At 64.8% G+C, this 22,508-nt stretch overlaps 4 protein-coding genes across 10 annotated transcripts; 2 read left to right on the plus strand and 2 right to left on the minus strand.

Annotated features, from left to right (window-relative positions):
* Positions 1-754: 754 nt before the first annotated feature.
* USHBP1 (USH1 protein network component harmonin binding protein 1) lies at positions 755-6,811 on the minus strand. The gene is made up of 17 exons (XM_030509744.1): positions 6,675-6,811; positions 6,243-6,319; positions 5,505-5,743; positions 5,128-5,303; positions 4,945-5,045; positions 4,736-4,875; positions 4,449-4,661; positions 4,270-4,371; positions 4,055-4,161; positions 3,845-3,985; positions 3,681-3,763; positions 3,186-3,321; positions 2,855-3,092; positions 2,169-2,351; positions 1,989-2,080; positions 1,788-1,910; positions 755-1,013 (listed from the first exon to the last, which is right to left on the minus strand). The coding sequence occupies exons 1-17, from the start codon at positions 6,809-6,811 to the stop codon at positions 842-844; spliced, it is 2,460 nt and encodes an 819-aa protein (XP_030365604.1). The 3' UTR covers positions 755-841.
* Positions 6,669-9,056, plus strand: BABAM1 (BRISC and BRCA1 A complex member 1). Of its 2 annotated transcripts, none has more exons than XM_030509355.1 (9): positions 6,669-6,753; positions 6,934-7,257; positions 7,350-7,408; positions 7,489-7,627; positions 7,698-7,776; positions 8,184-8,208; positions 8,406-8,535; positions 8,631-8,717; positions 8,789-9,056. In XM_030509355.1, the coding sequence occupies exons 2-9, from the start codon at positions 6,961-6,963 to the stop codon at positions 8,987-8,989; spliced, it is 1,017 nt and encodes a 338-aa protein (XP_030365215.1). In that variant the 5' UTR covers positions 6,669-6,753; positions 6,934-6,960; the 3' UTR covers positions 8,990-9,056. The 2 variants fall into 2 exon arrangements, with proteins under 2 accessions (XP_030365215.1, XP_030365217.1); XM_030509357.1 differs by having other exon boundaries at positions 7,507-7,627.
* A 498-nt stretch (positions 9,057-9,554) lies between these two features.
* ANKLE1 (ankyrin repeat and LEM domain containing 1) lies at positions 9,555-13,656 on the plus strand. Of its 6 annotated transcripts, none has more exons than XM_030509358.1 (8): positions 9,555-9,660; positions 9,937-10,042; positions 10,217-10,313; positions 10,416-12,177; positions 12,296-12,458; positions 12,560-12,719; positions 12,805-12,938; positions 13,315-13,656. In XM_030509358.1, the coding sequence occupies exons 4-8, from the start codon at positions 11,220-11,222 to the stop codon at positions 13,631-13,633; spliced, it is 1,734 nt and encodes a 577-aa protein (XP_030365218.1). In that variant the 5' UTR covers positions 9,555-9,660; positions 9,937-10,042; positions 10,217-10,313; positions 10,416-11,219; the 3' UTR covers positions 13,634-13,656. The 6 variants fall into 6 exon arrangements, with proteins under 6 accessions (XP_030365218.1, XP_030365220.1, XP_030365223.1 ...); XM_030509360.1 differs by having other exon boundaries at positions 9,555-9,641; XM_030509363.2 differs by having other exon boundaries at positions 9,556-9,660; positions 12,805-12,934; positions 13,315-13,643.
* Positions 13,627-22,311, minus strand: ABHD8 (abhydrolase domain containing 8). The gene is made up of 5 exons (XM_030509364.1): positions 21,866-22,311; positions 16,883-17,636; positions 16,125-16,295; positions 15,808-16,024; positions 13,627-15,722 (listed from the first exon to the last, which is right to left on the minus strand). The coding sequence occupies exons 2-5, from the start codon at positions 17,626-17,628 to the stop codon at positions 15,573-15,575; spliced, it is 1,284 nt and encodes a 427-aa protein (XP_030365224.1). The 5' UTR covers positions 17,629-17,636; positions 21,866-22,311; the 3' UTR covers positions 13,627-15,572.
* Positions 22,312-22,508: the final 197 nt, after the last annotated feature.

Below are 22,508 nucleotides of genomic sequence, written 5' to 3' on the forward strand. Positions count from 1 at the left end.
GATGGGGGCAGAGGCACAGTCAGCTTGGAGGAGTGAGGTGCATCCCCACTTCCCTCCATCTCTGTGTCACTGCATTCCTGCATCGCTCCATCCCTGCATCCCTCCACCTCCATCACTGCAGCCCTGCCCTGCAGCCCTGCATGCCCACAGCCCTGCAGCCCTGTGTCATTGCATCCCCACCCTGCATCCCTCCATCCCTGCATCTCTACATGACTGCATCCCTGCCCTGCAGCCCTCTCACTGCCCTCTCCATCACCACAGCTCTGGATATTGATCCACTGAGCCTTGAACTCTGCTGCAGGATCTCTCTGGGGAGCTGCAGGCCTCATTTGAGCCTATGTAAACCTCCGTGCCTCAGTTTCCCTTCCACCCACACTGTGTCTGTACCCATGTCCATCCTCCCGCTGGAGACCTACGCTCAGCCCAGCTCCCACTGTCCAAGCCCTCAATGTTCCAGGGTTCCGGATGCTGGATTCAGCCCCACTGCCGGCCCCCCCAGCCGCGGCAAGGATGCCCCCGGCACGGGGTCACTGCTCCTCTTCCCTCCTGAATATGCATGGCCCCGCCGCCACGGCCACTGCCGTCACCTTTGATCCCACGTCAGGGGTAACGAAATGGCTTCATCTGCTCCGGGAGACAGCGGGGACAGCGGGGAGGGGGTGGCCCTTTGTTCCCGGGGTGAGCCGAGCTCCGGGTCCGGCTGCCTGAGCCCCCCCCCAAACGCAAAACCCCCCAAAACCTGCACCACGGTGGGGGCGGTTGAGCCATGAGCATCAGTGGTTTATTCTCCCTGGGGATACAGCGGGGTCCTGCCGGCGCGGGGGGGGGTCTCTGGGGGTCTCTAGATGCAGGTCTCGCTGCCGGCCGTGCCCTGCTCCAGGCTGTGCAGCCTGCGGGTGAGCGCCTGCGCCCGCCGGGCGTGCTGCCTGCGCAGGGCCCCCGCCTGCCCCTCCAGCCGCCGCAGCTGAGCCGCCTGCTTCCGCCGGGCGCCGCGGTACGCCAGGGCCAGCGCGCTGCGGGCACCGGCACCGCGCTCAGCACCGCACCGGGCACCGCGTTCAGCACCGCACCACCGAGGCACCGCGCTCAGCACCACACTCGCACCACACTCGGCACCGCCGGGCACCGCACCAAGCACCGCACTGCGCCCGCACCGCGCTCAGCACCGCACCGAGGGGACTGTAACTAGGGGACCTGGGTTTGGGGTGCGCAGGAAGGGACGGAGCTCTTGGGGTGCCCAGGACGGGATGGTGCATTAGAGGTGTGCAAGGCAGGACCGTGTTTCTGGGGTGTGCAAAGGACTGCATGTGCAAGATGGGACTGTGCTTTTGGGGTGTGCAAAGTGGGACTGTGCTTTTGGGGTGAGTGCAGGAACGGATTGGGTATCAAGGATGTGCAAGATGGGACCATGCTTTTGGGATGTGCAGTATGGAACTGCAGTTTTGGGATGTGCAAGGTGGGACCATGCTTTTGGGGTGTGCAAGAAGGGACCACACATTCGGGGGTGTGCAGGGAGGGACTGTGTTTTTGGGGTGTGCAGGGAAAGACCACCCATTGGGGTATGCAATATGGGATAGAGTTTTTGGGGGGTGCAAGAAGGGACCGCGCTTTTGGGGGGTGCAGGAAGAAGGGATTGTGGAGGTAGGAACCACACATTGCGGATGTGCAAGAAGGGATCTGGAGCAAACAGGGGGTGATGTGCAACCAGGACATGCAGGAAGGCACTTTGGGGTGTACGAGGGGATGTTGCACTCAACATGTGCCCAGTGGAGGAGCCTCGTGCCTACCTGTGAGCGTGGAAGAAGTCTGCGGTGACGGTGACACACTGCGCCTGCTGCGCGCGGCTGATGGCGCTGCTCTGCTCCAGGGCATGCACCAGGGCCCGCGCCCGGGCACGCAGCTCCTCCGTCCTGGGGGGGCATCCCCATGTCCCGAATGTCCCTCAGCCTGGCACAGCTCACCATGGCACGGCCAGGGAGGGCTCTTACCGGGTCAGGGTATGGAGCAGCTCTTCACCCACCCTCGCTGAGTCTGGAGGGTGCTGGGGAGCTGCTGCTCCCACCCAGCCACTTTGGGCATCCTGCAAGAAGCTGGATGTGGGTCCCATCCCTGGGGAGACTCCCAGTCCCTGGGGAAGGTCCCCATGGGGAGGTGGGAGCAATCCTCACCTCCTCGCTGCTGCTGGAGCTGCTGGGGGGGCGGCCGGACCCCTCATCCTGCTCCCACTGCAGATGCTGGAGCACCAGGCGCAGTGCAGCCTCCCGCGGGCCCTGCGCGGCCACCAGCACCTCCAGACCCCGCTTCTCCCTCTCCACCAGTTGCAACCGTGTCTTCAGGTCGGCCATGGCCTCCTGGCAGGGCAGCGGCAGCATCACCAGGATGGGGAAACTGAGGCACGGCTCCATTCCCTCCTGCTGTGCATCACCCCCTGCCCTTCTCCCAGCTCTATGGCTCAAATCATGGAATCATGGAATGGTTCAGGTTGGAAGGGGCCTTAAGATCATTTAGTTCCAGCCCCCTGCCATGGGCAGGAATGCCTCACACTAAACCATGTCACCCAACCTGCCCAGCCTGGCCTTGAACACTGCCAGGGATGGAGCATTTACCACTTCTCTGGGCACCCTGTGCCAGCGCCTCAGCACCCTCACATATTCTTCCTTATATCTAACCTGAACTTCCCTGTTTTAGTTTAAACCCATCACCCGATGTCCTATCACTATGGTCCCGGATGAAGAGCCCCTCTCCAGTATCCTTGTAGCCCCCTTCAGATACTGGAAGGTGCTCTGAGGTCTCCACGCAGCCTTCCCTGCAGACAGCTGGGAAGAGACCCGTGCTCAGCCCCACAACATCCCACCTTGAGCATCACCAGCTCCTGCAGCAGCTCCGCTTTCTCCAGCCGCCTCCAGCCGGGCAGCTGAGCCCGGGCCTCCCACAGCACCCGCTCGGCACGGGCCCGGGCGTCCTCGCTGTGGTGGGTGCTGCTGGGTGCTGGGGTGTCCTGCAGAGAAGCCTCCACTGCCGCCTGCTCCGCGCGCAGCCGGTGGATGTGCTCGCGCAGGGCCCCCTCCTCCATCCCGTGCAGTGCTGGGGTGCTGCGGGATGAGGGTGCGGGTTTGGGTGGGCACAGGGGACACGGTGCCAGCCTGGGCACAGCCCAGCATTGTGCCCCACTCTCATCCTGGTACCTCTGCAGTGTGGTGGAGCTGCTGTCCCCACTCTCCTCCTGCCCATCCGGCTCCGCTCGGCACTGGAGCTGTGGCCCCTCTGTTGGCGTGGGGCTGGACCCCCCTCCATGCCCCGGGCTCTGCTGCCCCACGGCTCCTAGGCATGGGGCATGCAGTGGTCATGTCCATTTTTGGTGTGCGCCCATGGGGGCTGTGCTGGGGACTGGGGTCCCCCAGCATCCATCCTGCATCCCCCTACATCTGCCCAGCATCCTCCCAACAACTTCCCGAGGGGAATCTCCCTGCGTTCCCCCTCAATATCTCCCTGCATCTTCCCCACATCCCCCCAACATCCTCCTCACACCCTCCAGCATCCCTTGCGCATCCCTGCTGCATCCCTCCCACATCCCCTTTTCATCCCCTGACGTTCCCCAGTGCCACTCGTACATCTCCCCACCATCTCCCCATGAACTCCCCAGCTCCCCCCAGCCCCGCAGCCCCCCAGTTGTCACTCACCTCCCCTGGCCCCATCCTCCTCCCGGTGCAGCTTTGCCCACATCAGGTCGAGGAGGGCGGCATACGCCCCCCCACAGCGCTCGCTGCAGGGAGAGGGGCTCAGTGTGGCACTGCGGGCTGTGTCCCCGCCATGTCCCCATGTGCCCGCGTCCCCGCGTCCCCACCTGCAGCGCAGGGCCAGGCGCAGCGCGGTGCTGCGGGACTCGTGCTGCCCCAGCACCATGCTGAGCCGCTCCGCGTTGCTCTTGCAGTCCTGCAGCGCGGCCGCCAGCTCCCGGTTCACCTCCTGCAGCCTTGCCAGGGACCTGGCACCCACCGTTAACCGCGGCCTGTGCCTCGGTTTCCCCACCGGTGAGGAGGGGGGACACACTCACCCCTGTAGCTGCTGCACCCGCTCCTCCTGCTCTTGGCTGGGACCCTCCGAGGGTTGGGGGGAAAGGGGGCTGTGGGGCTGAGCATCATCACCACACTGGAGCAAGTCCTGCAGAGGGGACAGGCAGAGCCCGGCACCGGCACAGGCACAGGCACAGGCACAGGCACCGGCACAGGCAGAGCTCGGCACCGGGACAGGGTCCCCCCGTGCACTCACCTGGGGTTCCCCGTGCAGCGGGGGGCTGCCGAGCCCGGCGGTGTCGCTGCCGGAGCCCCCCGGCTCCTCCAGCCTGGACAGAGCATCCCGCAGGTCCCGGACCTGCGCCACGCACCGGACTGAGCCGTGGGGGCTGACCCAGCGCATTGCCCCCGCCTCGCCGTGCCCACGGCACCCACCTTGTGCTGCAGCCGGTCGCGCTCACCCCGCAGCGCCCGCAGCGCCGCCGTGGCCCGGCACAGCTCCTCGTCGCGGTGCCCCAGGGCTGCCCGTAGCGCCGCGTTCCTCGACGCCGCTGCTGCCACCGCCGCTTCCTCCACAGCTCCCTCCTCCAGAGCCTGTCCCACCGCCCTCCCGGCCCATCCCGGGCTCCGGTCCAGCTCCTCCAGGCTCTGGGGACAAAGGGAGCCGGTCAACTAATGCCCATCCCCTTGGCGTCTGGGCTGACCATGCTGCCGTGGCTCACCTTGGCTGCTCGTGCCCACTCCTCGCTGGGCATAGGCCACACCGGTGCGTGCTGGTGCCGGTGCCGGTGCCGGGAGAAGACGGTGCGTTCCAGCGAGCTCACGACGTGCTGCAGGTCCGCGAAGAGGTCGGGGCCGTGAGCTGGGGAGAGGGAGTATGGGGTCAGGTCCCTGCAGCACGGCACGGCATGGCACAGCACAGTGCACCCACCTCCCAGACCCGCGGCGGTACCGAGTGTGCCGCCGAGGCGCTGTTGCTGTGGGCTGGCAGCGGGGAGGCTGGTGGTGCCCTCCCAGCCGTCCTCATCCTCCCTGCGGGGTGATGGAGAGCAGAGGTGGGGTGCGCCAGGGCAGTGTCAGGTCCCAGTGCCCCACGGCCGCAGCATTCCGGTACCTGCTGGTGCAGCACTGGAGCTGCTCTGCTCTCCGGTGCAGCCGTGCCACCGTGGCCAGCAGCCCGGCGATGCGCTCCTCATAGCGCAGGACGCCCTCAATGTCCCCCGCCATGTTCTCATCATCCTCATCCTTCTCGTCCTCCTCTTCCTCTTCGCCCTCTGTGGGCTGTGGGGGCTGCAAGGACCAGGAGTGTCCACCCATCCATCCACCCTGGCCCCAGCCGGTACCAAGGTTTGAAGAGGCTGGTGCCCACCAGGATTTGCCACGACCAGAGACACCCATGGCCAAGGGACACCCGCGGGGGGCACAAGGAGGCCCCTGGCCATGCAGGACCAAGCCCCTGGTAGGGCCCATCCCATGGGACACCCCACTTGCCTTTTCCATCCTGGCTGCCTCCTGCCCGCGCCAGCAGCGCCCGTCGCCGGGGCTCGTCCCGGTGCCACGCTCGGGGCTCCCGGCACGTCCCGGCTGCGCCTCCGGCCCCTGCCCTGGGCCTTTCCTTGTCCTTGTTCCTGCTGAGATTTCCTCTTCCTCGCAGCCCCGGTGCAGCCTCCTGCGCTTAACTGTTGCGCTGCCCCGTGCCCGCGCCCATGCCGGAGCCGTCTCGGGGGGCTCTGCCCCCCAACACCGTCCTCCCTGCTCTGCCCCACGGCACTCCAGCCCCACACCGCACCCTCCCCATGGCACCCAGGCAGGAGAATGCACCCGGCTTTATATCTTTGAGCACCCCTTGGAGTTTTAGGGGGACATCTGGGGGTTCAGGGGGGCTGCGTGAGCATGCGTGGTGCTAGAAGGCATTGTGTGGGGTTCTGGAGTGTGCAGGGCCAGGGGCGACACAGCTCTGCAGTGCTGTGGGCAGTGTGAGGGTGTTTAAGTGCTGCAGGGTGGTGTTTGGGGTACAAAGGGGTGCTGCAGGGGTATTTGGGTACAGGGGGTAAATGAATATTTGGAGTGCAGGGAGCAGCACACGGGTGCGGGGGGTACATGGCTCTTTGGGGTGCAGGGGGGCACACGGCTATTTGGGGTGCAGGGGGCAGTACATGGATACAGGGGGGTACATGGCTGTTTGGGGTGCAGGGGGTACATGGCTATTTGGGGTGTAGGGGGCAGTACCCGGGTGCGGGGGGTACATGGCTATTTGGGATGCGGGGGGGTACATGGCTATTTCGGGTGCAGGGAGCAGCACACAGCTGCGGGGGGGTACATGGCTATTTGGGGTGCAGGGGGGATACACCACTAATTGGGTGCAGGGGGCAGCACACGGCTGCGGGGGGGTACATGGGTATTTGGGGTGCAGGGGGGATACATGGCTATTTGGGGTGCAGGGGCAGCACACGGGTGCGGGGGGTACATGGGTGTTTGGGGTGCGGGGGGGATACACCGCTATTTGGGGTGCAGGGGGCAGCACACGGCTGCGGGGGGGATACATGGGTATTTGGGGTGCGGGGGGGGGCGTACGCGGGTGCTGTGGTGCCGGTGCCGGTGCGCGGGTGCTTGCGGTGCCCGGCGGAACACACACGCCCCACGCCGGCCCCCCACCCCTACCCCGAACTACAATTCCCAGCAGCCCCAGCGCGAATCCGCTTCCGGTTGGTGCCGGGCGGGGTCGTGCGGCCGAGAGCGGGTGAGCGCGCGCCAAGGGGTGCAGCGGGGGGGGGGGGAGCGTGGGAAAGGGGGTCCATGGTCGGGGGTGCACAGGGGGTACCTTGGGAAGGGTTCAGGGAGCGGGAAGGGGCCTGGGGCGGGGGGTGCGCAAAGCGGAGGTCTGGGGGGCCCCATCAGCACCAACACACCCCCCCGGCAGGCACCGGCATCGGTCCCCGGAGCCGCCATGGAGCGCGGCTGCGGGATGGACACGTCGGAGCCGGGCAGCGCCGCCGAGGAGGAGGAGGAGAAGGCGCCGGAGCCGCGGCCCCGGACCCGCTCGAACCCGGAGGGTGCCGAGGACCGAGCGCTGAGCGCCCAGACCAGCGTCGGCAACCGCAGCGAGGGCGAGGGGGAGGCGGCCAGCGCCGACGGCAGCCCCCAGGGCACGGCCACCGCGCCCCACGGCACCGCCTGGCCCGGCCCTGCACCGCACAGCGAGGTGCAGGTCAAGACCCCGCGTGTGAACTGCCCAGAGAAGGTGGTGAGTGTGTTCAGGGAGGGTTGGAACAGCCCTGCCGCCGCGGTGAGGGGCTGCGGTGGGGGGGGGCTCAGCCATGGTGCTGTCCCACATAGATCATCTGCTTGGATCTGGCAGAGGAGATGGCGCTGCCCAAACTGGAGTCCTTTAATGGGTGAGTGTTGGTGGATGCTCCTGGTTGGGCTGGCAAAGGGACCCCCATCCTGGTGTGGGTACCAAGGGGTCCTCACTGAGCTCCGGCCCCGATGTCAGGTCCAAGACCAACGCACTGAACATCTCCCAGAAGATGATCGAGATGTTTGTGAGGACCAAGCACAAGATCGACAAGTGCCATGAGTTTGCGCTGGTGGTGGTGAACAACGATGCCACATGGGTGAGTGGGGATGGGATGGGATGGATGGGGTGGGGATGGCTCCTCACCCCCTCACTCCGGCTCCTCTCAGCTCTCAGGGTTCACCTCGGACCCCCGCGAGGTCTGCAGCTGCCTCTATGACCTGGAGACTGTCGTCTGCAAGTCCTTCAGTATCCTGCCTATGGGGCTGGGATGGGGGGGGGGGGCAGGACACTGCAAGGGTGCAAATGGGGTCCTTTGGGTGCAAAATGGGGTCCTTCGGGTGCAAAATGGGGTTGCTAGAGCATAAGTGGGGACCCTCCAAGCCCATTGCCTGCAGATGGCAGCAGCTCACTGGCATCCCCGGCACAGCCAAGCGAGCGTGTGAAGCTGGAGGGTCAAACCGAGCCCCCAGACCAAGCCCCAGTTTAACACCGGAGCCTCCAGACTCACCAAACACCCATTTATTGGTGTTTTCTCCCCACCCTGGTCCATCCGGGGTGCCCGGTACCATCGCCTCCTGCCATGAAGGGTGCGGGAGGTCCCTGGGGTGAGCAGGGGTCTGGGTGCCGGGATCTGTCCTTACCTGAGGCTGCAGATCTGGAAGGACTCTTCAACCTGATGTGAGTACGGCTGCGGGGGGTCGGGATCCCCAATCTTCTGCTTGGCTATAAGAACATCACCCCAAAGAGCTCCTGGGGTGGGTGCTGCTTCCCCAGCCCCAGCCTGGAGCTGTTGGGGTGTTGTTTTAAGGAGGCAGGGATGGTCCCTGAGGTGTTGGTACAGGGCTCTCTGAGCCACCTCCATCCTCCCGCTGCAGCCAGCAGAAGATTGAGCTGCCAGTGACGGAGAACGTTCAGACCATCCCTCCACCCTACGTGGTCCGGACCATCCTGGTGTTTGGCCGCCCGGGCTGCCAGCCCCAGTTCTCCGTGTCGGAGCACATGAAGGTAGATCCTCACCTCGTCCCCACTCTGGGTGAGCTCGGCAGCTCCGGGTCCATCTCAGTGTGTGGAAGAGCCATTCCCGGCTTCTCACCCTGCAGAAGATGCTGCAGTGTCCCTACTTCTTCTTTGACGTCATTTACATCCACAACGGGGTGGAGGAGAAGGACGATGAGACGAGCTGGAAGGTAAATGCGGGCTGGGGCATCCCCTGCGCCGCAGCGGGGGACATGTCACCCCCTCTGTGTCCCCTCTCCAGGAGATGTACAGCTTCTTCAGCAGCCTGGACACCAAAGGCACCAACTACAAGTACGAGGTGTCGCTGTCGGGGCCGGCCGTGGAGCTGCACAACTGCATGGCCAAGCTGCTGGCGCATCCGCTGCAGCGCCCCTTCCAGACACATGCAGCGTATGGGCTGCTGGAGGAGGACGAGCCCCCCGAGATCGAGGCCACCGTCTGAGCCGGGGGGTGCCGGGGGGATACTGTGCTGGAATGGTGCTGGGGGAAAGAGAAGGGGCGATTCCTGACCTGTGTCATGCTGATGCTGCGGCTTCTGCGCCGGGGTGGGGAACTGGGGGACAGGGCGTTGGTGTCACCCCTGGATTTGGGGGGGTTGTGGCTGCTGGTGCTGGTGTGGGGACCCCAAAGGCAGTGCGGGTACTGGGAGATGCTGGGCAGTGATGGCGTGGTTACTGGGATGCGCTGGGCGGTGCTGGTGCAGGGCACTGGGAGCACTGATGCAGGCACTGGGGGCACTGGGAGCACTGGTGCGGGCACTGGGGGCACTGGTGCGGGCACTGGGGGCACTGGGGGCGCTGGTGCAGGCACTGGGGGCACTGGTGCGGTCACTGTGAGCACTGGTGCGGGCACTGGGGGCACTGGGGGCGCTGGTGCGGGCACTGGGGACACTGGGAGCACTGGTGCGGGCACTGGGAGCTTTGGCCCCGCCCCTCCAGCTGCGACCACATCTGGCGGAGGTGGGGGGGGGGGGCTTGACTGCTCTCCGCCGGCTCCTATTGGCTGCTTCGCCAGCCAATGAGCGGGCGCAGCGCCTGCGCGCGTGGCGTTCGAACGGGCGGGGCGCGCTGCGCGTGCGCGGGACGGCATGAACGGTGCGGGACGGCGCGAGCCGTAAGAGGAGCGGGACGGGGCGGGGCGGGGCGGGACACCGGGACCGCAGGGGGCCGCGCTCCGCAATCCCGGCGCTGCACCGGCCGGGGGACCCCTGCACGCACTGACCCGGGGTACGGGGGGGTGCAGGAGCGGGAAGGGTGGCACAGGGGTGCTGCAGGGCCCCGTGGGGAGCACGGGGGGGCGGTGATGTGCCGCTGAGCCATCGACCGTGACCCACCGCCTGAGCCGGGGCGGGGGGCTCAGCGGCTCGGGGGGCTCCTGCCCCGGCTCCAGGCGCACTCAGGAGCTGCCGCTGCCGCCCGTTGCCGCATCGCGGGCGGGCTACAGGAGCCTCAAGCTCCGGCTGAAGAAATGGGGGGACCCGGAGCTCCAAGAGCAGGTCAGTGGGGGCAGCTCTGGGGATGGGGCCAGCACCTCGGGGCTGCTGCCTGCGCTGGCGCCTTGTCACCATAGGGTGGGTGAGCAGCGGGTGCCCGCCCGGCCCCGTGGGGGCCGTGTCACCTCGTGGGGGCCCCGGCAGCGGTGACGGTGACGGTCCTGTCCCCTCCTGCAGGATGGGAAACGAGCCATGGACCGGGAGCAGGGACACGGAGTGTGGATCCTGCGGGACTGGGGCTCACAGCGCGCCCAGGGGTGGCCTCCTGCAGAGGGTGAGGACCCCGGGGTGCCCCTTGGCTGGTGTTGGGGGGCTCATCCAGCTCCCCCCCCCCCCTCAGTTCGGGCTGGACACTGACCCCCATCTCTCTTCCCAGACCTGGGGGTGCCCCGGCGCTCCCTGTCCTTCCTGACCGAGGATGCCACCGAAGGCAGCATCTGCACTGGGCTCCCCAAGGCTGGGTCCCTGCTGCAGGAGCCGGGGGGCTGCAGTGGTTTGGGGGGGCCCCTCCCGTCCCTCTCCATCCCTTCCCTTGGCCCATGGCCCCAGGGGGACCCCGGGGGCTCAGCTCTCCCCCCGCACCCCCTCGCCTCCAGCACGCTGCTCTCGGATGGGGATGAGCTCAGGGAGGGACCCCGGAGCAGGACCATGGTGGGAGGTTTAGGGGGTGCCCCCCGGGTTCTCCCCCAGCCCTGCACTGGGGTTGGTCCTGGTCCCTGTCCCCGGCAGGCGTTTGGTCCCAGTGGGTCCCTGCACGAGCCCCAGCATTGCAGCAGGGTCTGGGGGGCAGGCAGGGCACCCCCTGAGGCTCCTGGGGACGGTGACAGCCTTGGGGACAGCAGCGGTGACAGCGAGTGCTTTGTTAGTGCCCTGGAGACCCTGGGGGCTCGGTGCTGCTGCTCCTCGGGGCAGGAGCTGGGTGAAGCCCCTTCCCCAACTGCAGCTGGTGCCACGGAGCTGCCCCCCCCCCGGCAGCCCCCCAACCCCAGAGCGGGTGGAGGGTGGAGGTTTTGGGGGGGCCTCAAGGGCAGCCCCTCGCTGTGAGGATGGTTCTGACACGGGTGATGTAGGGGAGCTCCTCACCCAGCTCCAAGGGTGCAGCCTCCAGGGATCCCCCCCCTGCACCCCAGGGCCCCTTCCCAGGCTCGTCACTGGGCATGTCACCCCGCAGGAGCCCCCCATGTACCACCATGTCACCCCCAGGACCAAGAGCCGCCTCCTGGCCTCTGCAGAGCGGTTCGGTGCCTCCTCTTCCTCCTCCCTTTTCGATGACACATTGGAGATGCCACGGAGACCCCCCAGGGTCAGAGCACCCCGAGGTGTCCCCAGGGACCCTGCCACCACCTCAGGGTGCTGTGTCACCCTGCAGGGCACAGATGTGTGCAGCGGGGACAGAGAGGAGACAGGCTCTCTGGGTGACACTGTGCTCCTCCCCGGAGCCCCCAGCAGCTCCCCTGGCTCCAGCCCCACGGTGCTGCTGGTCCCTGGGGACCACGGGCACCCCCAGTCCCCCCCATTAGATGCTCAGGGCTCTCCTGGCTCCAGCCCCACAGTGCTGTTGGTCCCTGGGGACCACAAGCACCCCCAGTCCCTCCCATTAGATGCTCAGGGCTCTCCTGGCTCCAGCCCCACAGTGCTGCTGGTCCCTGGGGACCACAAGCACTCCCAGTCCTCCCCATTGGGTGCTCAGGGCTCCCTTGGCTCCAGCCCCACGGTGCTGTTGGTCCCTGGGGACCCCCAGTGCCTCCCATCAGATGCTCAGGGCTCCCCCTGTACCGCCTCCAGGGTGCTGGAGGGTGGCTCTGGGTGCCAGGACCCTTTGCCCTTTGGGACACTGCAGCCCCTGTGGCTCCACAGGCGCTTCTGCCGCCTCCTGGCGCCGCGGCCGCCGGGGGCCCTGGCCGTGCCCCCCAGCACCCAGGAGCACCTCGAGGGCGAGGAGCGGGGCCGGGCACTCACCGAGCGCCACAGCCCCGGCCATGGGGACACAGCGCCGCCGCGGCCCCTCTCGGATGAAGGTCTGCGCCGGCGGCTGCGGGCGCTGGGGGATGAGCCGGGGCCCGTCACGGCGCTCACCAGGCGGCTCTACCTGCGGCGGCTGGAGGAGCTGCTGAGGACACACCGGGACAGGCCAGAGGGTGAGTGCTGGGGTCCCCCCATGGCCTGGCTGGTCCCTGCGGGGCTGGTGTGGGGCTGATGGTGCTCCCGGTGCCACTGGGGCTCATGGTGCTGCCGGTGCCACTGGGGCTGCTCCAGGACACAGCCCCGAGCTGGCGGCCGCGCTGCAGAGCGGCCTCATCCCCGACTGCGCCCAGGACGAGCTGCTGCTGAGGCAGGAGTTCGACCGCCCCGACCGCAGCCGGCACTGGCGGGAAGGGCTGGTCAAGTCCAGCTTCAACTACCTCCTCCTGGACCCCAGGTAGGGCCGTGCCGCTGCCCCGCGTGTCCCCAGTGCTGGGGGGGTCCAGCAGGGACCCCTGAGAGGCATCGAGCCCCAAAGCTGGGGGTTTGCACCCCCAGGACCACTCAGGACCTGCCGCTCCGCTCGCACCGCCTGAGCCCGGCCGAGTGCTTCAGGACCTTCGTCCAGGCCATCTTCTACGTGGGCAAGGGGTCACGCGCCCGGCCCTACTGCCACCTCGCCGAGGCGCTGGGCCGGCACCGCGCTGGCACGCAGAAGGTGGGATGTGCCCTCGGGGTTTGGGGCCATGGGGATGGACACGGGGGGTTTGGGGGCTGTGGTGATGGTGCCTGTTGTCCCGCAGGGCTGCCCCAAGGTGCGGCGCATCCTGGAGATCTGGGCGAGCGGGCACGGCGTGGTCTCTGTGCACTGCTTCCAGAGCACGGTCCCGGCTGAGGCTTACACACGGGAAGGCTGCTTGGTGGAGGCTCTGGGTGGGTGAGTGGGGCAGGGTGCTGCCACAGGGCCCCAGCATCGGGTCTGCCACCACCCTGACTCCCTGCACCCCCCTCTCCCACCCCATGCAGGAGGCCAGGGGATGCAGCCCACCCCAGGGCACTCGGGGACTTTGGGGTCCCCAGTTGTGAGTGCAGGGTCTGGACACAATCCCTCAAACCCTATCACCTGTGGGAAAAGCTGCTCGTGGGGAGGACCCATGGAGTTGCCTCCATTCCTGTGGGTGCTGTGGGGAGCAGGGGGCTGCCTCCATCCCTGGGGGTGCAGGTGCTGTGGGGAACAGGGGGCTGCCTCCATCCCTGGGGGTGCTGTGGAGAGCAGGGGGCCGGGGCAGTGGGTGCTGAGCCTGTCCCCGCAGGGCTGCAGACCATCACCAACCAGAGGAAGGGGCTGTGCTATGGCACGGTGGCACACTGGCCGGCAGCGCGGCGCCGGCGCCTCGGCGTTCACCTGCTGCACAGGGCCATGAGCATCTTCCTGGCCGAGGGCGAGCGGCAGCTCCGGCCAGTGGACATCCAGGGTGGGCGCTGAGCACCCTGGGGTGCTGTGCTGGGGGGTACCCCATCCCTGCACCTCCCCTCTTGCCCTGTCGCAGGAGGTGGCCGCGCGCTGGGTGCGGGTTTTGTGTCGTGAGCACTGGTGCGAGTTTCTCTCTTTCTCTCCAAGGGGATAAATAAATCACTGCAGGTCTTTTATTTTGGCTAAGAACTCCACGCTCCCTGTGGCTCCTGCCTTCCCTTCCCAGCGCCAGGCCTCTCCCTCGCGCCTGGCACATCCCTTCCCCATGGACTCAGACACAGGGTAGAACACAGCTTTACTGGGGGAATGGCACGAGCGCGGCGGGGGGGTCGGGGTGCGCAGTTTGCCTTGGCCTCAGCGTGAGCAATGTGGGTACAAGGACACAGGCTCCGTGGCCATCAGAGCTTGAGGAGCTGGGCACCAGGAGCTGCCTGGGGGGGGTCACAGTGGGGGCAAAGCCATGTTTTGGGGTACAGTGGTGTTTCTGGGTGCCCTCATTGCAAACCCTGGGGTGCTGTGTGGGGTTCCCTGGCCAGGATGAGGTGGAAAGGGTGCTGGGGGGGAGGGGAGGGGCGCGGATTGTGGAAACCATCTGAACCCAGGGGTGTTAAAATTCTCATTATGAGACAGGTTGTGGTGGCAGGGCAGGGGCTGCTGGGGACACCCGTCACACAGGGCCACCACCAGGCTGGCTCCAAAGGGCCCTTCCGCTTCTTCATCACTCAGCCTGGGGACAAGGCCGGGCTCAGCCGTGGGGAAGCTGCGGTGCAGGTGGGTCCTGCACTGGCTCAGGGCCCAGCCAGCAGCCCCCGGAGCCAAGCCGGGTGCCTCGGTGTGGTGTCAGTCCCATTGGGGTGAGGAAGGGCCGGGTGGGACATGGGGCAAGGGTGAGGTTTCCGTGGGCCTGGTTGTTTCTTTGGTTTAGATGGGGGGAAATAAGAGGGAAGCAAAGCAGGGAGCAGCTCTTTGGGGAGGCTGCAGCATCCCCCTGGCTGGCTCCAGTTCCCACATCCTGGTGCATCCCTATGGCAGAGCCCGGGTCCCCCTCAACACTTCTCATGTACCTTCTGGGTCCTGCCTGGCTCCCGGCAGTGGGATGCGAAGCGCAGAGGGGAGGAGCGGCCGGGTCAGTGCGTTATGTACAGAACAGGGAACAACAACCTGGGCTCCGCTGCCATCAGGAGGTTGTGGTTTGCTCCAGCGCTGCCGTGTTGCTCCAAGACCCCATGGATCCATCCAGGAGTCATCAGCAAGGCCGGACAGAGCGGCAACGGGATGGTGTATTGCTGCTCCCCCAGTGCAACGAGGGATGGGTGTTATCCTGGTGGGAATGCGGTCCGGGAGCGGGTGGTGAGTGCCAGAGTCATGGAGGAGCTGGAAGCTGGGAAGGGCGAGCGGAGCTGGGGGAGCTGCTGCGTGTTGATGGCTCTGACACCTCGAGGATGCGGCAGCGGGAGGGAGCAGAAGCCAACGCTGCGGCACCTGAAGCGATGGTGGTTGGGGACGTGAGTGCAGGGACAGGGACAGCGGGAGAGCTCCGGGTTAGCGTTGTCCTCCCCACCACAGCCATGCCAGCCCCCCCGCAACGGGAGCTGACGGTCCTTCTGTGCCCACAGGAGCAGCCCACCTCCTCCTCCTCACCTCCCGGCTGTGCAGGCAGGAGCTGCTGGCCACCACAGCAACAAGCCCCTCAAGGCCAAGGAGCTTCTGGCTTCTCCTCAAAGCAACCCCAGCTCAGCTCCTGCAGCCGGAGCCGATAGCCTCTCCCTGGAGGAACGTTCCCAGTTCTTCCCCTTTTGCTGCAGTGGGACCAGTCTCCCCACAGTTGCCTCCTCTCCATCCCCAGGGGAAAAGAATACTACAAAGAAAGAGGATGAAGTCGCTCCAGTGGCTGCCGTGCTGTCCCCAAAGGGATGGGGACCAGGTCTTGCCGTGATCCTGCTGCCGGCCCCGTGCCTGGGGGAGCCTCCGTGCTCCACCACCAGCCTCCACCATGGCCGGGAAAGAAAAGGGGCTGAGCTCCCGGCGAGGGCAGCCTCTGCTCTGCTCCGAAACATCTCTCCCATGGGAGCAGCCCGGTCACCATGTCCTGCTGCCTTATTTCTTCTCCCCTTGCCCGTCCCCTGCTGGTGTCTCGGGCTCCCACAGGACGAACTCGTGGAGCAGCGTGTTGACCGTCTCGGGACACTCCATCATCACCATGTGGCTGCCCTCGTCGATCACCTTCAGGAAGGCGATGAGCAGGATCTGCAGGGGCACAGTAGTGGGTGTCAGTGCTGGGATGAGCCCTCTGCCCTGCAGAACCCTCACCCAGCCCAGCTCCGTCCCATACCTCGGCCATTCGCTGGTCCTCCTCCACCGGGACGAACTTGTCGTGCATGCCATGGACCAGGAGCACGGGCACGGCCAGCTCGGCATGGTAAACCTCGTCCCCCTCGGGCCAGTACTGCCCGCTCATCATGGCGCGCAGCACGAAGGAGGACACGTTGAAGGCGTTGCCTTCCTTCAGCAGCTGCTTCTCTTTGGCACCCTGGCGAGCAAAGCCAGCCCTGTGGGATGGAGCCAGCATGGGCAGAGGGTTAATCCAGCGGCACCGGGGGGATGGAAGCATGGGGAACACTGCTGGCAGGGCACGGGATGGCCACTCACTTGAGGAAGCTCCAGGCCAGGCATGGGGACAGGCAGTGCAGCACGCAGGTGGGCATGTTGAAGATGGAGCAGAGGCTGGGTTCCAGCGCTGTTGGGCCTCCTCCGTTGATCATGATCACCTTATGGACCAGGTCTGGGTACTCATGGGCAAGGAAGGTGCAGAAGGACACCCTGTGAGGAGAAACAGACATGGGGGCCATGCTCTGACCCCATGGCACCAGAGGGTGCTGCATCCCAAGGCTGATCCCAAGGATCCATGGCCAGAGCTCCTCCTGTTTGACCTGTGCTCCCCCTCTCTGGCGCAGGGTAACCCTGGTCAAACCCCACAGCTGGTGCTCAGCAGAGCCTGGGCAGGGGGGCTGAGCACAACCAGAGCAGGATGCTGGGACCCACTTGGGCGCTCGCCAGCCTGGACCAGCCTTGTCCTTCCGATCTAACCCTGCTGGGGCCCGGCTCCAGCTCCCTTTCCTCCCAGCACTGCTTTCTGTGCTGCTTAGTCTCCACCTAATTGACTTGCTTGGGCTTACACTATTTATAGGCGGTGCTGTGCCAGCTTCCCTGCTGGAGGATGGCTCCTGGGATTAGCTGTGCCCAGAGGCACACACCAAGATGCAGGAGACCAGAAGTGAGGGATAACCCCACACCCCTCCTCTGCTTCTCCTTAAAGCGCAGGCTCTGGTGGGCGCTGGCTGCCAAGGAGAGGACGGGGCGAAAGGAAGGATGAATCCACCCCTCCTGGGACCCCCCTGGTCCCTTACCCATACGAGTGTCCTATCAAGATGTTCCTCTTCTTGGCGTAGCGCTTGAACACGGCCCTCATGTCCTCGGCCAGCGCATAGAAGGTGTACGCGGCGGCGATCTGGGGCGCAGAGCTGCAGCCGTGGCCGGCCAGGTCGGGAGCCACCACTTCATAGCCCAGCTTGGCAAAGAAGTCCAGCTGCTCCTTCCAGATGTCCAGCGAGCCCCCCACGCCGTGGATGAAGAAGAGCACCACGTCGCTGTGCGTCCCTTTGCAGCTCGTGATCTGCTTCTTGCAGTCGATGGTGATGACTTTCTTGGGTTTACGCTTCCGACGCTTGCCGGGCGCGGCGGCCGCTTCCCGCGTGGCACATCCCGGTGTGCCGGCGGGACCCTGCGCGGGAGCTTGCCCGGCCACGTCCGACAGCTCCAGCTCCACGGTGCTGTTGGGCTCTCCGCAGCCGTTGTGGCAGTGCAGGATCTCGGAGCGGACGGCATCGCCCAGGTTCTCGATCACCAGCTGCCCGTTGCGGTAGACGGTGATCCTGCGCTTGCAGTGCACCGTGCCCCGCGGGTGCTGCGGCTCCTCAGCACCCTCCGGGGCTGGGCGGGGGGGTGCGCTGTGCCTCACCCGCAGGATCCTCCCCGGTTTCACCTCCATGAAGCTGTAGCCGTTGCTGGACTCAACGCTGTCCAGCGGCCCCACGGCGTTGGTTGTCTTGCCCATCAGGCAGCATAGGAGCCCATCGGTGATGCTGTTCAGCATTATGCTCCCTGCAGGGAAGGCAAGGGGGGGGAAGGAGGAGGCAGGTTAATAGAATCATGGAATGGTTTGGTTTGGAAAGAACCTTGAGGCTCCTCCAGCTCCAACCCCTGCCACGGGCAGGGACACCTTCCACTAGAGCAGGTTGCTCCAAGCCCCTGTGTCCAACCTGGCCTTGAACACTGCCAGGGATGGGGCATTTACCACTTCTTTGAGCAGCCTGTGCCAGCTGGGGACCTGCTGGAGGTCCTGGCTGTGGCACAGGGGACCGGGGGCAGTGCTGTCCCCCCCTGCTTTGCTGCCAGCCATGGGCAAAGCCGTAAGTGAGGGCAGGATGTGCCTTCAGGGATGCGCTGGAGGGTGAATGTGGTGCTCCCCAAATCCCCAGATACAAGGTAGGAAAAGCTGGTGGCACTGGTGGCATCGGGGTGGCTCTGGAGGGGACTGAGGGGTCCGTGCCCCCCTGGCTGGCAGCGTGGCGGGGGTTTACTGTTGATGAAGCTAAAGAGGGTGAATTATTGATGCCGATGGGCACAGAGGCACAGCGGGCGCTGAGCACAGAGGCTCTCCCTGCTGCTGCCACAGGAGGGAAAGAGAAGGCAAAGCGTGTTCCTGCAGTGAATTGAGAGTCTAAAATGCCGTGATGCTGCCAGGAGCTGCCCCGTTAGGTCCCCTGAGCACTCGGCAGGATTATGGGCACCTTGCAAAGGCCATGCAAGGCGCTGGGGGGTGGCTCGGGGGGCCTGGGCATGCAGCAGAGCTGGTGCCTGGTGCTCTGTCTCCTCGCTGCTGGCTGGGGAGCTCCCCCAGCGCAGGGCCTGGCCAAGCACTGTGCTAAGCACCGGGTCACCCGCCTTGTGCTGCTCCAGGGATGGACCCATCCAAGCTGCTGAGCACCAGTAGGAGGTTTTGGAGCCCTGGGAAGGAGAAGCCAACTCCATCCCTCGCTGGCAAGGGGCTGCTGTGCTCTGCTGGGTGGTGAGGAGCTGGGCACCAGACTGGCTGGAGCCCTGGCTGGAAGATGCACTGGGATGGCCACAGCACTGCTCTTGCCGTGCTTTTGAGCACCAGCTCGGTGCCAGGCTTGGGCTGCTCTTGATCCCTGAGTGGCGCTGAGCTGGAGCTGCTGACCAGAGAGATGGGGTAAGCACAAAACCCAGGGGGAGAGGGGAAAGCAGGCAGAGCCTGAGCCTCACACAGGCACGACTGCGAGCCCTCCACCAGCTCTGCCCACGCTGCGCTGGGCACAGTCCCCCTGGGCTCAGCCTGTGGGACCTGGATGTGATCCTGCCCCTGACTTCCACAGAGCCTGGCTTTGCCTGCGCCTCCATTTCACAGGGTGCTGATGATCTGTGTCTGGATTATAACCAGGACTTGTGGACAAACCACCTCGCCATTGATTAACATCCCAGAATTAACTTAATTAGTCCGGCCTGTTCATTCCCAGCATGGATTTGCTGGAAGACTCTGGGGGTCAGGATGCTGCAGCAGATCCAGAGCCCAGGCTTGGGCCACGGAGACACCTTTCAGCATCAGCAGCTCCGAGTCCAAGCCCGGATCCTGCTGCAAGAGAGGGGCCATTCAGCAGAGCTGAGACACCCATGGTCCAGGATGTGACAGTCCCTGCTGGGTATCCAACTGGGAAAACACCACCCGAATCCCATCAGCAAGTGCATCCCGGCTGAGCCGTTCATCGGCAAGGTGGGGAATGGAGGAACAGGAGGGGAAGCGACTCGAGTCGATGTCAGGCTTCATCTCAGGGGCTGGGAGGCGAAGCACACGCGTCTCCCACCTCCCACACGCATCCTCTACCCCACCACAGCGGCTGCTGCAGCCAGAAACATCCAGGGCTGTTCTTTCCATGCGATGAAAAGGGCTGGAAATGAAAGCAGATGGATGTGAAGAACTTTGCAAAGATGCTGGTAACCATGGCGATGAGCTGCTTTCCCTCCACATCCTCCTCCATCCCAGCAGCCTTCCATTGGCACTCCTGACAGAGAGTGAGATTCCGGTTGCATAAGGCCAGGCACAACAATGCATCAACCCACCACCGGTCCCCGTGTCCCAGGAGGCTGAGGACACGGCTTGGGAAGGTGGATGGCAGCACCCCACGTTGTGGTGTCCCCCCCCCAAATGTCTTCCCCCAGGAAAGATGCTGGGATTAATCCCAGGAGGATCATTCATTGCCCAGGTTCAGCTCTAGTCCTGGAGCATCCATGTGGAATTCGGCTTCCCCCTTCCTGCCACTGCGGAGAATATCCCTGCTGGGGAAAAACAACTCCCTGACCTACTTCAGCTCCTCGGATTTTACACAACTCGATGGCACCATGTCACAGCTGGAGGAAAATGGGACGAGATGTGATGTGGCAGCATGGAAAACCTGACGGGATAACGGGACAGGCAGCTATGCAGGGCTGACATAGAGCCTGTGGGGCTGATGTACAGCCTGTGTAGGTGACATAGAGCCTGTGTAGGTGACATAAAGCCGACAGGATGGTATCTCAGGGCAGTGCTCACACCACGTCTGCCCGAGGGATGTGACACGCTTAATGGCCATGCCAGGCTCTTCCCTCCCCATCCCTGCTCCAAACAGCATCCCGATCCTGCCTGCCATGGTGGTGCTGTCCCTGCTGGGTCCCTGCACACAGTGCTGGAGGCAGCTGATGTCCCACATGTCCAGGGTGCTGGGAATGACAAAGATCTCCTCCTCCTGTCCCATACCACGCCTGGTAAAACATTTCATCCCAATAAGCAAGCCAAAATCATCATTTACTGCAGGGAGAGCACAAGAGGGAGTCAGAGCTGGAGCTGATGGCCATGAACCTCCCCATGGAGACCAGCGAGTCCCATCTCTGCTCAGCACCTCTGTCCCCTTCCCTGCACAGAGCCTTGGGAGCAGCAGGGACTCCACAGCTGTTAATTCCTTGCAAGACCTCAGAGGAGACGTGCCAGAGAGGAGCCGGAGCTGTGCTGCAGCCAGAACCCGGCCTGCCATAAGGATTTGGTCACCTCTAATCCCTCCCCTTCAGGGTTCACGAGTGTTAACGGTGCCAAATGCCACTCCTGAGGAATGGGCAAATATTGTGATGCTCTTCCCAGCCTCCCCCAGTCATTCCCTGGGAACGAAGTGGAGAAACTGCGGCATCGAGCAAGAGAACATCTGGTTAAGCCCTGATCTCAGATACAAGCAAGAAAATGGTTGTGCTGCTTCATCTGGGCCCTGCAAAGGCAACTTCCCTCTGGGGGAAGGTGAAAAAGCCACCCCAGGTGGTGGCAAGCACCTGGATTTATTCTGCTCCACCCGGCTTCCATGTCCTGGTGGAATTATAGCAGCTTTATGAGGAGTAAGCAGGCAGGAAGGGTTTATCAGGCATACAAATAGAAAAGCAGGGAGGCAGCCCTGAGATCCTCAGCATGGGCAGGGATGAGGCTCCTTCCGTGGGGAAGGGAGGCCGGCCCCTGCCTGCAGGCAGAGGGCTCCGCTGAGGGCCCCAGAGGATGAGGCCAAACCCCACTGAGCGCAGAAGGAGCGTGGATGGGGAGCAGGACAGAGCCCGGAGCCGCGCTGCCCGCCGGCCACAGCCTCCTTGGGAAGGAAGAAGACCTTGAGAAACAAAAGCTCATGCAATGCACAGCGGGGTAACCCGTGCCTGTCCTCTGGAATGCCGCTTAACCCCCCTCCACTTCCCAAAGCTCCTGGTCCCCCCCCAGAGCCGCAGCAAAGCCTGGTTCCTTTGGAAGCGAGCATCCTCCAGCAGCGGGAGCCATTGGGAGGAGGCAGGAGAAGGCGGAATCTCTGTCCCCCGCGCTGCGTGCAGGTGCCCCCTGGGGCTGGAAGCGGGCAGCAGAGCAGATCTGCCACGCACATAGCAACAGCAGGGCAGAGCCGGCAAGCGCTCAGTGCCATTGCATCACAGCACAAGCCGTCCTTTCGCTTGGGTCGCCCGGCAGCGTTTTGTAACCCCGCGGTGGCTACAACGGGGTGGTTGAAGCACAAGCAATGCGGTGCCGCTGCGAGGCTGCTCTCCTCCCTCCCTGCAAGCCCAGCTGATGCCTCCCAAACCCCTTCTCGTTGTCAGTTTTAGGAAAAGAAACCCATCTTTTGGCCATTATTGACAGCCCCCCCCCCCCCCCGCAGTGCTCTGCACCTTCCTCCCCTCGGCTTCAGGGCATGTCCTACATCGCTGCTTGTGCTCCCAGCCCTCGGCACAAAGGAAGGGAGGAATGAGAGGATGCTCACCTCATTTATTGACAAGGATGGGCAGGAGTCGAGGTTGCAAAGGAAAAGGCTTAGATCTTGCAGGCGAGGCAGAGGCGGCCGGGGCGGTGGGAGCCGGTGCAGGATGCAGGCTGCCGGCTCGGGAAGGCTGCTCGGCTTCTCTGCTCCTGCAGCTCCAGGTCGCTCTGCCTGCCTGGCTGGGGAGGCTGGAGCGGCGCCTTCAGCTCAGCTCATCTGCCTGAGACCAACATTTCTCCTTCCATCTTCTCCCCAGGAGCAGCTTCATAGCGGAGCTCTGGGCTTTGGGGGGGGCTGTTTGTCCTTGTAGTCTATAGCCATAGAAAGCCCCTTAAATCCCTCCTAAAGAGGAGGGCTCTCGGTGTGACAGACAGGGAGACGTGCCAGTCAAAGCAAGGCCCTGCACTGCCCGTGGGGGTGCTGCCAGCAGCGGGGGGGGCAGGAGGGCTCAGCCCCTTCCAGTGGGGGGAGGCCTTTTAGTTACCTGGCACCGTTTTGTCACCCTGCTGGTGTTTGTGTCTTCCTACAGGCCACGAGGGTGTCAGTGTCACGAGGGTGTCCGTGCCACGAGGGTGTCAGTGTCATGAGTGTGTCAGTGTCACGAGACGGTGTCAGTGTCACGAGTGTGTCGGTGCCACGAGTGTGT

Source organism: Strigops habroptila, chromosome 20 (assembly GCF_004027225.2).
Source record: "Strigops habroptila isolate Jane chromosome 20, bStrHab1.2.pri, whole genome shotgun sequence".
NCBI classification, from domain to species: domain Eukaryota; kingdom Metazoa; phylum Chordata; class Aves; order Psittaciformes; family Psittacidae; genus Strigops; species Strigops habroptila.

What these genes read in the sequence shown, in the direction of transcription:
- ABHD8 (XM_030509364.1), bottom strand. Translation starts at nt 17,628, where the DNA reads ATGCTGAACAGCATCACCGATGGGCTCCTATGCTGCCTGATGGGCAAG. An exon ending in TTGATAGGACACTCGTATGG is followed by an intron (nt 16,296 to 16,882) that starts GTAAGGGACCAG and finishes TTCTCCTCACAG; the next exon opens with GGTGTCCTTCTGCACCTTCC. An exon ending in CTGGCCTGGAGCTTCCTCAA is followed by an intron (nt 16,025 to 16,124) that starts GTGAGTGGCCAT and finishes TCCATCCCACAG; the next exon opens with GGCTGGCTTTGCTCGCCAGG.
- BABAM1 (XM_030509355.1), top strand. Translation starts at nt 6,961, where the DNA reads ATGGAGCGCGGCTGCGGGATGGACACGTCGGAGCCGGGCAGCGCCGCC. An exon ending in TGAACAACGATGCCACATGG is followed by an intron (nt 7,628 to 7,697) that starts GTGAGTGGGGAT and finishes GGCTCCTCTCAG; the next exon opens with CTCTCAGGGTTCACCTCGGA. An exon ending in TGTCGTCTGCAAGTCCTTCA is followed by an intron (nt 7,777 to 8,183) that starts GTATCCTGCCTA and finishes CTGAGGCTGCAG; the next exon opens with ATCTGGAAGGACTCTTCAAC.
- ANKLE1 (XM_030509358.1), top strand. Translation starts at nt 11,220, where the DNA reads ATGTACCACCATGTCACCCCCAGGACCAAGAGCCGCCTCCTGGCCTCT. An exon ending in ACCGCGCTGGCACGCAGAAG is followed by an intron (nt 12,720 to 12,804) that starts GTGGGATGTGCC and finishes GTTGTCCCGCAG; the next exon opens with GGCTGCCCCAAGGTGCGGCG. An exon ending in TTGGTGGAGGCTCTGGGTGG is followed by an intron (nt 12,939 to 13,314) that starts GTGAGTGGGGCA and finishes CTGTCCCCGCAG; the next exon opens with GGCTGCAGACCATCACCAAC.
- USHBP1 (XM_030509744.1), bottom strand. Translation starts at nt 6,811, where the DNA reads ATGGACCCCCTTTCCCACGCTCCCCCCCCCCCCGCTGCACCCCTTGGC. An exon ending in TACCGCCGCGGGTCTGGGAG is followed by an intron (nt 4,876 to 4,944) that starts GTGGGTGCACTG and finishes CCCTCTCCCCAG; the next exon opens with CTCACGGCCCCGACCTCTTC. An exon ending in CGCTGCACGGGGAACCCCAG is followed by an intron (nt 4,162 to 4,269) that starts GTGAGTGCACGG and finishes TCCCCTCTGCAG; the next exon opens with GACTTGCTCCAGTGTGGTGA.